This window comes from Microtus oregoni, unplaced genomic scaffold, assembly GCF_018167655.1.
Source record: "Microtus oregoni isolate MIOR12 unplaced genomic scaffold, Mior012 000023F_ref0000262, whole genome shotgun sequence".
Taxonomy (NCBI): Eukaryota; Metazoa; Chordata; class Mammalia; order Rodentia; family Cricetidae; genus Microtus; species Microtus oregoni.
Genome location: NW_024543082.1, coordinates 6,155,176 through 6,167,478, shown reverse-complemented (window position 1 = coordinate 6,167,478; position 12,303 = coordinate 6,155,176). Strand labels below are relative to the sequence as shown.

Below are 12,303 nucleotides of genomic sequence, written 5' to 3'. Positions count from 1 at the left end.
ACTAATTTCTAACAAAGTTGACTTCAAACTAAAATAAATCAGAAGAGATTGAGATGGACACTTTATACTCATTACAGGAACATTTCATCAGGATGAAGTTTCAATCCTGAATATCTACACCCCTAATATAAAAGCACCCACTTATGTAAAAGAAATATTACTAAAACTCAAGGCAGACATCAAACCACACACACTAGTAGTAGGAAACTTCAACACACCTCTCTCACCAATGGAGAGGTCAATCAGACAGAAACCTAATAGAGAATGAAGAGAATTGTTGGAGGTAATGAAGCAAATGGACTTAACAGACATCTATAGAACACTCCACCCAAATAGGAAAGAATATACCTTCTTCTCTGCAGCTCATGGAGCCTTCCCGAAAATTGACCACATACTCGGTAACAAAGAAAACCTCCACAAATACAAAAACATATCAGTGTTCACCTGTGTCTTATCAGATCACCACGGACTAAATTTAGAAGGCAACAACAATGCTACCACCAGAAAGCCGACAAACTCATGGAAACTGAACAGTCAACAACTGAACCACACCTGGGTCAAGGAAGAAATTAAGAAAGAAATTAAAATCTTCCTTGAATTTAATCAAAATAAAGAGACAACATACTCAAACCTATGGGACACGATGAAAGCAGTGCTAAGAGGAAAGTTCGTAGCACTAAGTGCCCACTTAAAGAAAACGGAGAAAGCATACATTGGAGACTTAACAGCACACCTGAAAGCTCTAGGAAAAAAAGAAGCAGATGCGCCCAGGAGGAGTAGAAGACTGGAAATAATCAAACTGAGGGCAGAAATCAACAAAATAGAAACACAGAAAACAGTCCAAAGAATCAATGAAACAAAAAGTTGATTCTTAGAGAAAATCAACAAGATCGACAAACCCCTATCCAAACTAAATAAACAACAGAGAGAGAACATGCAAATAAATAAGATCAGTAATGAAAAGGGGGACATAACCCCAGACACAGAGGAAATTCAGAGAATCATTATATCATACTACAAAAGACTGTATGCCACAAAACTAGAAAATGCAAGCCGGGCGGTGGTGGCGCACGCCTTTAATCCCAGCATTCGGGAGGCAGAGGCAGGCGGATCTCTGTGAGTTCGAGACCAGCCTGGTCTACAAGAGCTAGTTCCAGGACAGGCTCCAAAACCACAGAGAAACCCTGTCTCGAAAAACCAAAAAAAAAAAAAAAACTAGAAAATGCAAAAGAAATGGACATTTTTTCAGATTAGTACCATATAACATAGCTAAACCAAGAACAGGTGAACAATCTAAATAGACCTGTTAGTCGTGAAGAATTAGAAGGTGTTATCAAAAACCTCCCTTCCAAAAAAAGCCCAGGACCAGATGGTTTCAATGCAGAATTCTACCAGAACTTCCAGGACGAGCTAATACCTATACTCCTTAATGTATTTCACAATATAGAAACAAAAGAGTCATTGCAAAATACCTTTTATGAATCTACAGTTACCCTGATACCAAAACCACACAAGGACCCAACCAAGAAAGAGAATTACAGGCCTATCTCACTCATGAATATCGACGCAAAAATTCTCAATAAAATACTGGCAAACTGAATCCAAGAACACATTTGAAAAATTATCCATTATGATCAAGTAGGTTTCATCCCAGAGATGCAGGGCTGGTTCAACATACGCAAATCTATCAATGTAATCCACCATATAAATAAACTGAACGAAAAAAAAATATATGATCATTTCATTAGATGCTGAAAAAGCATGCGACAAAATTCAACATCCCTTTATGATAAAGGTCTTGGAGAGATTAGGGATACAAGGGTCATACCTAAATATAATAAAAGCTATTTACAGCAAGCCGACTGCTAACATTAAATTAAACGGATAAAAAATCAAAGCCATCCCACTAAAATCAGGAACACGACAAGGATGTCCACTCTCTCCATACCTCTTCAATATAGTGCTTGAAGTTCTAGCAATAGCAATAAGACAACATAAGGGGATAAAGAGGATTCGTATTGGAAAGGAAGAAGTTAAGCTTTCGTTATTTACAGATGATTTGATAGTATATATAAGCGACCCCAAAAACTCTACCAAAGAGCTCCTACAGCTGATAAACACCGTTAGTAATGTGGCAGGATACAAGATCAACTCCAAAAAATCAGTGGCCTTCCAATACACTAAGGATAAGGAAGCAGAGAGGGAAATCAGAGAAGTATCACCTTTCACAATAGCCACAAATAGCATGAAATATCTTGGGATAACTCTGACCGAGGAAGTGAAAGATCTATTTGACAAGAACTTTAAGTCTGTGAAGAAAGAAATTGAAGAGGACACCAGAAAATGGAAGGATCTCCCTTGCTCTGGATTGGGAGGATCAACATAGTAAAAATGGCAATTCTACTAAAAGCAATCTATAGATTCAATGCAATCCCCATCAAAATCCCATCAAAATTCTTCACAGATCTGGAGAAGACAATAATCAACTTTATATGGAAAAACAAAAAACCCAGGATAGCCAAAACAATCTTATACAATAAAGGATCTTCTGGAGGCATTGCCATCCCCGACTTCAAACTCTATTACAGAGCTACAGTACTGAAAACAGCCTGGTATTGGCATAAAAACAGAGAAGTCGACCAATGGAATCGAATAGAAGACCCTGACTTTAACCCACAAATCTATGAACACCTGATTTTCGATAAAGGAGCTAAAAGTATACAATGGAAAAAAGAGCATCTTCAACAAATTGTGCTGGCAAAACTGGATGTCAATCTGTAGAAGAATGAAAATAGATTCATATCTATCACCATGCACAAAACTCAAGTCCAAATGGATTAAAGACCTCAATATCAGTCTGATCACATTGAACCTGATTGAAGAGAACGTGGGAAGTACTCTACAACACATGGGCACAGGAGACCACTTCCTTGTATAACCCCAGCAGCACAGACATTAAGGGCCTCATTGAATAAATGGGACCTCCTGAGACTGAGAATCTTCTGTAAAGCAAAGGACACTGTCACTAAGACAAAAAGGCAACCCACTGACTGGGAGAAGATCTTCACCAACCCCACAACTGACAAAGGTCTGATCTCCAAAATATATAAAGAACTCAAGGAACTAGACTGTAAAAGGCTAATCAACCCAATTATAAAATGGGGCACTGAGCTGAACAGAGAATTCTCAAAAAAAGAAGTTCAAATGGCCAAAAAACACTTAAGGTCATGCTCAACTTCCTTAGTGATCAGGAAAATGCAAATCAAGACAACTTTAAGATACCGTCTTACACCTGTCAGAATGGCTAAAATCAAAAACACCAATGATAGCCTTTGCAGGAGAGATTGTGGAGAAAGGGATACACTCATCCATTGCTGGTGGGAATGCAAACTTGTGCAACCACTCTGGAAAGCAGTGTGGTGGTTTCTCAGGAAATTCAGGATCAACCTACCCCTGGACCCAGCAATACCACTCTTGAGAATATACCCAAGAGAGGCCCTATCATACAACAAAAGTTTATGCTCAACTATGTTCATAGCAGCATTGTTTGTAATAGCCAGAACCTGGACACAACCTAGATGCCCTTCAATGGAAGAATGGATGAAGAAAGTATGGAATATATACATACTAGAGTACTACTCAGCAGTAAAAAACAAGGACTTCTTGAATTTTGCATACAAATGGATGGAAATAGAAAATAGTATCCTGAGTGAGGTAAGCCAGACCCAAAAAGATGAACATGGGATGTACTCACTCATATTTGGTTTCTAGCCATAAATAAAGGACATTGAGCCTATAATTCACGATCCTAGAGAAGCTAAATAAGAAGGTGAACCCAAAGAAAAACATATAGGCATCCTCCTGGATATTAACCTTCATCAGGCGATGAAAGGAGACAGAGACAGAGACCCACATTGGAGCACCGGACTGAAATCTCAAGGTCCAAATCAGGAACAGAAGGAGAGAGAGCACAAGCAAGGAACTCAGGACCGCGAGGGGTGCACCCACACACTCAGACAATGGGGATGTTCTATGGGGAACTCACCAAGGCCAGCTGGCCTGGGTCTGAAAAAGCATGGGATAAAACCGGACTAGCTGAACATAGGGGACAATGAGGACTACTGAGAACTCAAGAACAATGGGTTTTTGATCCTACTGCACGTACTGGCTTTGTGGGAGCCTAGGCAGTTTGGATGCTCACCTTCTTAGACCTGGATGGAGGTGGGTGGTCCTTGGACTTCCCACAGGTCAGGGAACCCTGATTGATCTTCTGGCTGATGAGGGAGGGGGACTTGATTGGGGGCGGGGGAGGCAAATGGGAGGCGGTCGTGGGGAGGAGGCAGAAATCTTTAAGAAATAAATAAATAAATATAAAAAAACCACAAAATAGCAAATGCTCCTATGTGGGTCTCTGTCCCTCTCTATACTGTTTCAGTTCTTTGGGATTAAGTAACAATTTGCTTTCTCTGAACTGTCTTTCTCGAAAGTATCTCTGAACTTGACAGACAGTGAGATAGGACTTTTTCTTCTACTGCTGACAACTGATAAAGATTAGCACAACCTTATGAATACAGATATATGAAAATGTGTATATTAACCACGTACTTACTGATAATAATTCACAAAGTTATTTTAAGACAGTTCTTGAGTTCGTATATGCTTTTATCATTTACTAAAAATGGAGGCAAATTTGCAGATTGCAACAGATGTGTTTTTTTTTTTTACATAAAGAATTAAATCTTGCTGAATATTTGCTACTGCAGGACATGGAACTTTTCCATTTTTTTCCGGATTTAATGAACATTTTTCTTTCGCTGTTGTCGATGCTAAGAACCCTACTATGATTTAATACTCAATATAAAATGGCAGATGCATGTTGAGGACCATTTTAGAAATAGAAAGAAATTCTGTCTTACTTCCGAGACAAGATTCATTGAAAGAAATTTTATTTATTTTTATTTTATAGTTAGTGTTTTGCCTGCATGTGTGTCTGTGTATCACATGTGTATGAAGAGAACAGAGAAGCCAGAAGAATGTATTGCATTTCTTGGAACTGGAGTTACAAGGGATTGTGAGCTGCCATGCAAGTGCTCAATCTGGGTCCTTTGGAAGAGCAGTTAGTTCTCGTAACTGCTCAGCTGTCATGCCAACCCTCAAAACAGCAATTAAAACTAAGCATTCTAACATGATGCAATCCAAAGACAGACTAATTTGACAATTACATCCTGAAGAACAATAGCAGGAACACATTAAAAGTCTGCTTTCTATTACTAAGACATGTTTCTGTAAGAACAGAAACTTTGTATACAATAAAAACTGCAATCCATATCCTACCACAGTCTGTCATCTGAGCTGAGGTATTTCAGAGTGTTCACTGGTGTAGTCTAGTGTGAAGGCCTCCTCTGCAAAGTGTGCATGCATGCTCAGAACAAGGTTGAGGTGACGTCAGAAGACAACACTGGGAAGCTGGGCCAGAAGCAAGGATGTGCTATGCAGTTGATTTTGAATTAATTTTTGATTATTGTGCTTTCAGAAACATTTCGGTGTTACCAAGATCTTCACAAGCCTCACACGGAGTTGTGTGACCTGTCGGATTATAATCCACAGAGAAATGGGAGCCATCAGTAGAAACCGCCTAGATATTCTCCAAGCCTCTGTTTTCATTCACAATGCTTTGCTGCTGGTGCCTGGGGAAGTCATGGCTGGTGCCACCAATATCTTCCACATCCCTTCTTTGTGTTAACATTTACACATACGTAGGACTTTTCTATCTTCACAATATTTAAATCCAAGAAAGAAAAATAAAGACATTCTGAGCCCAAACTCCCACTCCCAACCACTGCCTGACTCCCCAACTTCCTGTTCAGTCACCTGGAAATGTCTGGCAAGGTTTGTAGCTTCTGCTTCCTCCTTTTGTCAGACTCCAGGTCTCTCCAGACTCCCCGCCCTCTTTGTTTTCATCAGACTGGGCTGCTGGGCCCACAGAGGGACAGCACACCCTAACCCTGGAGTGGCAAAGCCTCTAACTGTCTCACACATCCGCTCATTGCATGTTGAGGAAACACAGTTCCCAGCTCTTCTCACCCCTGTCCCAGTCGGCCCTCTTTACTCCTGCACTAGGATCCAGTCTCTTGCCCCACTCCAGACCGAACTTTTCATATCCGTCAGCAAATGCTGCCTTCAGTGGCAGCTGAGAGCCCACGTTTCCTCCAGGCCTCTTGAGTGTGCAGGTCGGTAGCCTTTTTTCTCCTGAGTCTACTCCAGCACCATGCTGCAGCCCTAGTGATTCTGTGCATGTGAGTCACCACCCAGAGTCTCCCCTCCCCCAATCCTCTAAGGTCCTTTCTCGATAGTCCTTAGGCTTCAGGTGCCATGTCACCTGCCCATAAGCTCTTCTGTCCTTCCCTTAATTAGACTGGGAGCCCCTGCTCTCCTGCTCCAGCAACACCTGTTTACTGTCTTCTCTCCTGCGTCCCCACATCTGTGTCCCTGTGTTGTACACCCTGAAAGTATGGTTGCTGTCTAGTACAGGTTCCTCAAAACTGGGAGTTTGTAGCCACAGTGTTCACAGATGAGAAAACAGAATTCAGAAGCAGGAAAAAGGCAGATCAAATTCTGACGTGTGATTCCCCAAGTGAGCAGGGATCATTCTGAGAGGATCATAATTGAGCCCCTTTTCTTCTCTCATACAATGTTGTTTTTCTTTCCCGAATACTGAAGTTATTCTAGAGATGAAACAAAGCTCAGCCATGGCTGGGGTAAAGTGCAGGCGAAGCCCAGCTAGGGAGCAGCTATGTGAGTGCACTAGAGACCAGAGTCCATGGAATTGCCAGCTCCAGGGATTGACTCACTTCTGTTGAGGGCAAGAGAAGAAACAATGGGACTGGGAGTGCCCGGGGTCGTTGGGTGTGTCTGGAGGGGAGGGATGGGGTTTTCATTAAACCAATCCAGGGACAGCTAGATGAAAATAGAAAGCAAAAGAGAAGTTAACTCAAAGTGAACTTTGAGCTGCTTTGGGCGTCCTGACAGTTGCGGTTTCCCTGGCCAGCCAGGATGGCAGCGTCCGGGCCCTTCCCGCTGTTGGTCCAGGGTTCTTGGGGCAAGGACCCATGGAAGACCTTAATCAACAAGTTGCAAATGTACTTCCAGAGCCCGAAGAAGTCAGGTGGAGGGGAATGCGAGGTCGTCCCTCAGCCAGGGAGGCAGGCAAGCTTCCTGGTTCTCTTCTCCCCGGAGGACGGTGAGGGGCATGAAGGTTGTACTATACAGGGTTTGGGGCCATGGGTGGCAGGCCCAGAACTCAGCTGGCTGCAGCCCATGGGAGCAGGAGGTCCTGGGGCCCAAATCTGGGTGGTGAGCTTCCTGGAGCCCTGAGCCTTCCTGTACTTTGCTTGTTCTTTTCCTGTTCTTTTTCTTTATCTTTCTTTCTTTCTTTCTTCCTTTCTTTCTTTCTCTCTGGCTCTCCCTCTCTCTTTCTCTCTCTCCCTCCCTCTTCCTTTCCTCCCTCCCATTTTCCTCCCTTCCTTCTTTTCTTAACTTTACCGTTTTTTTTTATTCAAGTGCTACAGTTAAAGAATTAAGAATCTTGAGGAGTTGTGGGTCAGGTAGCACCATGGGGTTCTAGCTAGGGAGGGGTGTCTTTGGGAGGTGAGTTTGAGGAGGGAAAAGCCCAGGAGCTCTTATGCCACAGCCAGGACAAAGTTCTTACTTTCTTCTTCTGCCCCAGGGTGGCCTCAGGTGCCTGTGGTCTTTGAGCCTGGGTGGGGTGGAAGTGGGATGGGGGTGGGGGTTCCCTCATCTCTGAGAGGCTCCAGAACAGTTGAGAAGTTGAATGTTCCCCACTCCTGTCTGCAATCTGCAAGGGAGGCCCAGCCTTGTTTGCTTGCTCAGGTGGGTGATTGGAAGCCCCAGACCTGTGGCTTCTGGAAGGCTATCATTAGTTCCCACCTGAGATGTTGTAGACCAGGGTCATCCTCAGAATTCAGACAATTCCTCCCTCTCATTTAGTTTGGAGAAACATTTGGGGCAGAGGAGGGGCAAAGAGGCCTAGGAAGCCAGGCTGTAGGCAAGATAACAGCTCAACTGCAATCCAAGAAGAAAACAAAGAAGAGACAGGTGTAGAGGGTGTAGACACAGATTTTCAGAAAGCCTGAGTGAGAACCTTATTGTCCTAGGTTTGATTTCACCAGGGCATGCTCCACAGACAGCTGGTAGCAGAACCTGCTTTCTCATTTTCCCTTTTCCTAGAGCAGTGGTTCTCGACCTTCCTACTGCTACAACCCTATAATACAAACTCTGGTAACCCCCAATCATAAAATTATATTGGTTGCTACTTCATAGCTGTAATTATGCTGCTATAAATCATAATGTAAATATCTGTTTCTGGTGGTCTTAGGTTACCTCAGAGAAAGGACCTTTGACCCTCATAGGGGTCGCGACCCACAGGTTGAGAACCACCTCAGAGTGTTAGAGGGTTCCCAGTTTGATCCCAGCTGTCACTATCCCAGTAGACACAACCCTTATGGAGTGCATTCTTCTCTTGAGCTGTCTTCAAATGCCGGTCACAGGTTAGGGGTACAGACTACTGCATCCTGGTCACAGGGAGGACGGGGGAACTAGACCCAGCCCCAGCTCTATTCTAGACACTTCTGTGCAGAGAATGTGGGTGAGTGGGGAAGCATTTGCCACCAGCCCTCTGAAGTGACCGGGATATGCTGAAGTCTGAAAAATCTCTGTTGTTTATTGAGAGCCTCAAACCAACAAAATGGAGATCTATAGATACTGGTAGTTTAGTGACATACACAGATTGATAAAATATGGTTGTGACAATAAAATCTCAGTTGTAGCCTTTGCAACAGGCCCTGAGCAGGTGTGACGAAGGCTGGGATCACAACCCCAGCAACAAAGGCAGACCTCTGCTCAATTCTCTCCCTCCAGGGCTCCCAGTCCACATCCCCCTCTTCTCCAAGATGGCTCAGCTGATTCCTCTCATTTCACTCCCAACACAGATGACTCAGAACATTAAAATGGAACATTGTTGCAGGCCAGGCTTTGGGGTGACCAGAATTTCCATTCACTTCCAGTTTCCCATTTGAGGCCCCTTTTCCTCCTACTCAGCAAGGCAGCTGGAATTTCCCTAGGGCAGCAGCCTTCCTTTCCTGTAGAGGCCCCACCCTCTGTCCCAGAAGCACCCTGAGCAGGCATGACTCTATTCATGTAAACTACACCAGCTGGGCAGTGCTACTGAGCTTACCAGTGCAGTAGTGTATACCGGTACCAACAGGGAGGTCTCAGCTTTGTAGGTCAACTGGGTTTGTGTACTGTTGAGTATGTAGTTCTTTTTTCCTGAGACATTGAGCTATACTTAGAGACCCAAACTCAAATCACTGTAAACCTCAATTCAGTTGGGCACACTTTGTCAAACGTTCTAGTTCTAAATGGGCACCTGTTTATTAAGTGAGGGCCTAGGTGTTCTTAAAGTAAGGAAACTTGTTTTCTTAAAGAAAAAAGCTTTGACAGTTCAGTGGTGGGGCAAGCCTTTAATTCCAGCATAGGGAAGCAGAGGCACACAGATCTCTGTGAGTTTAAAGTCAGCCTGGTCTACAAACCAAATGCCAGGACAGCTAGAACTGTTACACAGAGAAACCCTGTCTCTGAAAACCACACACACGTACACAAAAGATTTACTTTTATTGTATGTATATTGGTGTTTACTCTTTATATGTCTGTACACCACATGCATGCAGTGCCTGCAGAGGTCATAAGAGGACATCAGATCCCCTGGAATGCATACATCTAGGGAGAGACGGCCATGCTTGGATGCCTTGGATGGACTTCACCAAAGTCCAGGAAAGAAGAGGAAGGTAACACAGAGGTGCAGGACATTTGGTAACAGTCTTCAGACTGTTCACACAGAGGTCACCCTGAGGTCATACAGTCCTCAGTCCCCTTACCAGCTGGTACAGCTTCTCTGGAAACTTCTGACTACTCATAGAGTAGAGTTAGAGACCCATGTACCTTTTCAAATGGATTCCAACGCCTGTATCTGGGTGTACATCTAAGTGAAGTCACTAGACCTACCGGCTGCATGGTTGAGGTGAGAGAGCCATCATGTTTCCCTTTGTGATAGGCTCTGAGCTCATCAGGCTAACTGTCCATCAGAGAACAAGGGGAACATAACATTTTGCTGTAGCTGTGAACACCAGGGCTCGGGTATCTTTCTCCTTGGCCATGCCCCTCCTGTTCCTTTTGTTTCTCTATGTTGGCCATGCCCCTTCCTGCTCCTTTCCTGTTCTCAAGGATGGCCATGTCCCTGTCTCTTCCTTTCTGCTGCTCCATGGTCTGAGCGACACTGATTTTCCTCTTCTCTCTCTGGCTGCAGCTTCTGATATCACAGTTCACATTTTCATAGCTCTTCATGTCATTAACAGCATTCCTAGAAAATACTTTCAGTGGGGAACTTCTGCTCCAGAAGTGTTTAGTTCTTTATAGCCACCCAGCTAGACTATGGGTGAGTTGGAAATCAAATGGCAAGTCTTTAGATTCTGTTGAGTTTTACTAAGTTCAGCTGTCTGGTGTTCTAATTCTGTTTTTGCAAAATCTCCTCTATTCTGCTATTTTTTTCTCATTTACTACCAAATGTGGATTGTTTATCACTGTAGGCTAATGGTTGGACTGACGGTCATTCGGATAATGACCAACTGGGTCACCTCCATATAGCATGGTTCTCATCCCATTTACCCAGTTGTCCCTATAATTGTAAATATTCTTGCATTTAGTGCCTACAGAGTCCAGTACAGGTTCTGTACTACTGAACTCTGTGTTTCTTCAATGTAATGCACTGACTGGCTCAAAACAATTCCACTGACCTCAGTAGACAATAAGAAGACTGAGGCTGTGTAAGTAGGATTTGTGTAGCAGGATGCTGACAGGATTCACCAGAGTTCCCTTGTGTGATAACATATCTGAGAGAAGGGTTTATTTGGGCTCAACAATTTTGGAGTTTTTGGTCTACAGTCAGTTGGCCTGCTGCTTTTGGGCCAATGGCACAAGGCAGTACACCCTGTCGGGAACTCTTGGCTATGTAGTGATACAGAAAGAGTAAAGGGCTTGGGTCCCAGGATCATCCCCTCTCCCCTTGGGGAATCTGACTTCCTCTAGTACTCACTTCTAAAAAAAGCTTTCAGGATCTTCCATTAGACCACGAGCTGGCAACCCTGTTTGTAATCTCAAGGCCCTTGGAGAACACACAATAACTAAGATAAAGCAATGCAAATTAAAAAGTAATCTGGGCGTGGCAGCACCTACGTTGACCCCAGCACTTGAGAGACAGAGGCAGGCAGGTCTCTGTGCTTTTGAGTCCAGCCTGGTCTACAGAGAAAGTTCTAGGTCAACCAGGGCTACCTAGTAAGTCCTTGTCTCAATAAAGCAACATAAACAAATGAACAACACCCCAGTAAGTTTATGGGCAGGAGAACAGCTCACTGGGTTAGATAGTTTGCTGTATAAGCGTGAGGGCTGGAGTTTGAATCTCCAGCCCCCTCATCAACAGCTGGGCATGGCTCCATTTGCCCAGTATAGAGAGCAGAAATGGGCAGATCACAGAAAGCCTAGCCAACAGGCAAACTTCAGGTTCAGTAAGAAATCCTAAATCCAGGCTGCAAGGCAAAGAGCAATGCAGGGAAATGCCCAGTGTCCTGCTGTGGCCTCCACGTGACCAGGGGTGTGCACTCCTCCATATGCCCACAAGTCTACAACATGCATAATGCACACAAAGTGACATTCACATCCCTGTGCTAAGTTCTCCTTCTTTTACAAGGGCTTGCTGCTTAGGGAGATGGGCTGAGCTACTCGCTCATAATAGTGAAGTCTGTAGAAATCATTGCCTAATTATGTGAGTAAAGATTGCTTCCAATTTGGCTTAAAATCTTTTTTCTTTGTTTAACATTTCAGTTCGGCAGAATGTTCTGGAGAAAGGAAATCATGAGTTAGTGTGGCCAGGAAAAGGGAGATTCAAGTTAACTGTCCAGTTGCCCAAAGACCCAGATGAAGCCTCAGTCTCTAAGGAGGCAATTCCAGAAAAGGTAAGGACACAGGGTGTTATTACAAGGTGTGTGGGATTCTCTATGATGAATATGGTGGAGATGAGCTGGGTGAGGTGACACACACCTTTAATCCCAGCACTCAGGAGGGAGAAGTAGGAGGATATTTATGAGTCCAAGGCTATTCTGATCTACACAGTGAGTCCAGACCAGCCAAGGCTACATAGTAAGACCATGTCTCAAAAAGAAAAATGGTAGATGA

At 43.8% G+C, this 12,303-nt stretch overlaps 2 protein-coding genes across 2 annotated transcripts in view; both read left to right on the top strand.

The window, feature by feature from the left end:
* The window catches only part of LOC121462055 (protein mono-ADP-ribosyltransferase PARP14-like), a 118,134-nt gene extending 112,391 nt beyond the window's left edge, over positions 1–5,743 (top strand). The window contains exon 15 of the mRNA XM_041673476.1: positions 5,534–5,743. Coding sequence (XP_041529410.1) covers positions 5,534–5,743 — 210 coding nt within the window. The remainder of the gene's footprint in view (positions 1–5,533) is intronic.
* Positions 5,744–7,053: 1,310 nt separating this feature from the next.
* Positions 7,054–12,303, top strand: part of LOC121462054 (protein mono-ADP-ribosyltransferase PARP14-like) — a 44,000-nt gene continuing 38,750 nt past the window's right edge. The window contains exons 1-2 of the mRNA XM_041673475.1: positions 7,054–7,240; positions 11,953–12,083. Coding sequence (XP_041529409.1) covers positions 7,054–7,240; positions 11,953–12,083 — 318 coding nt within the window. The remainder of the gene's footprint in view (positions 7,241–11,952; positions 12,084–12,303) is intronic.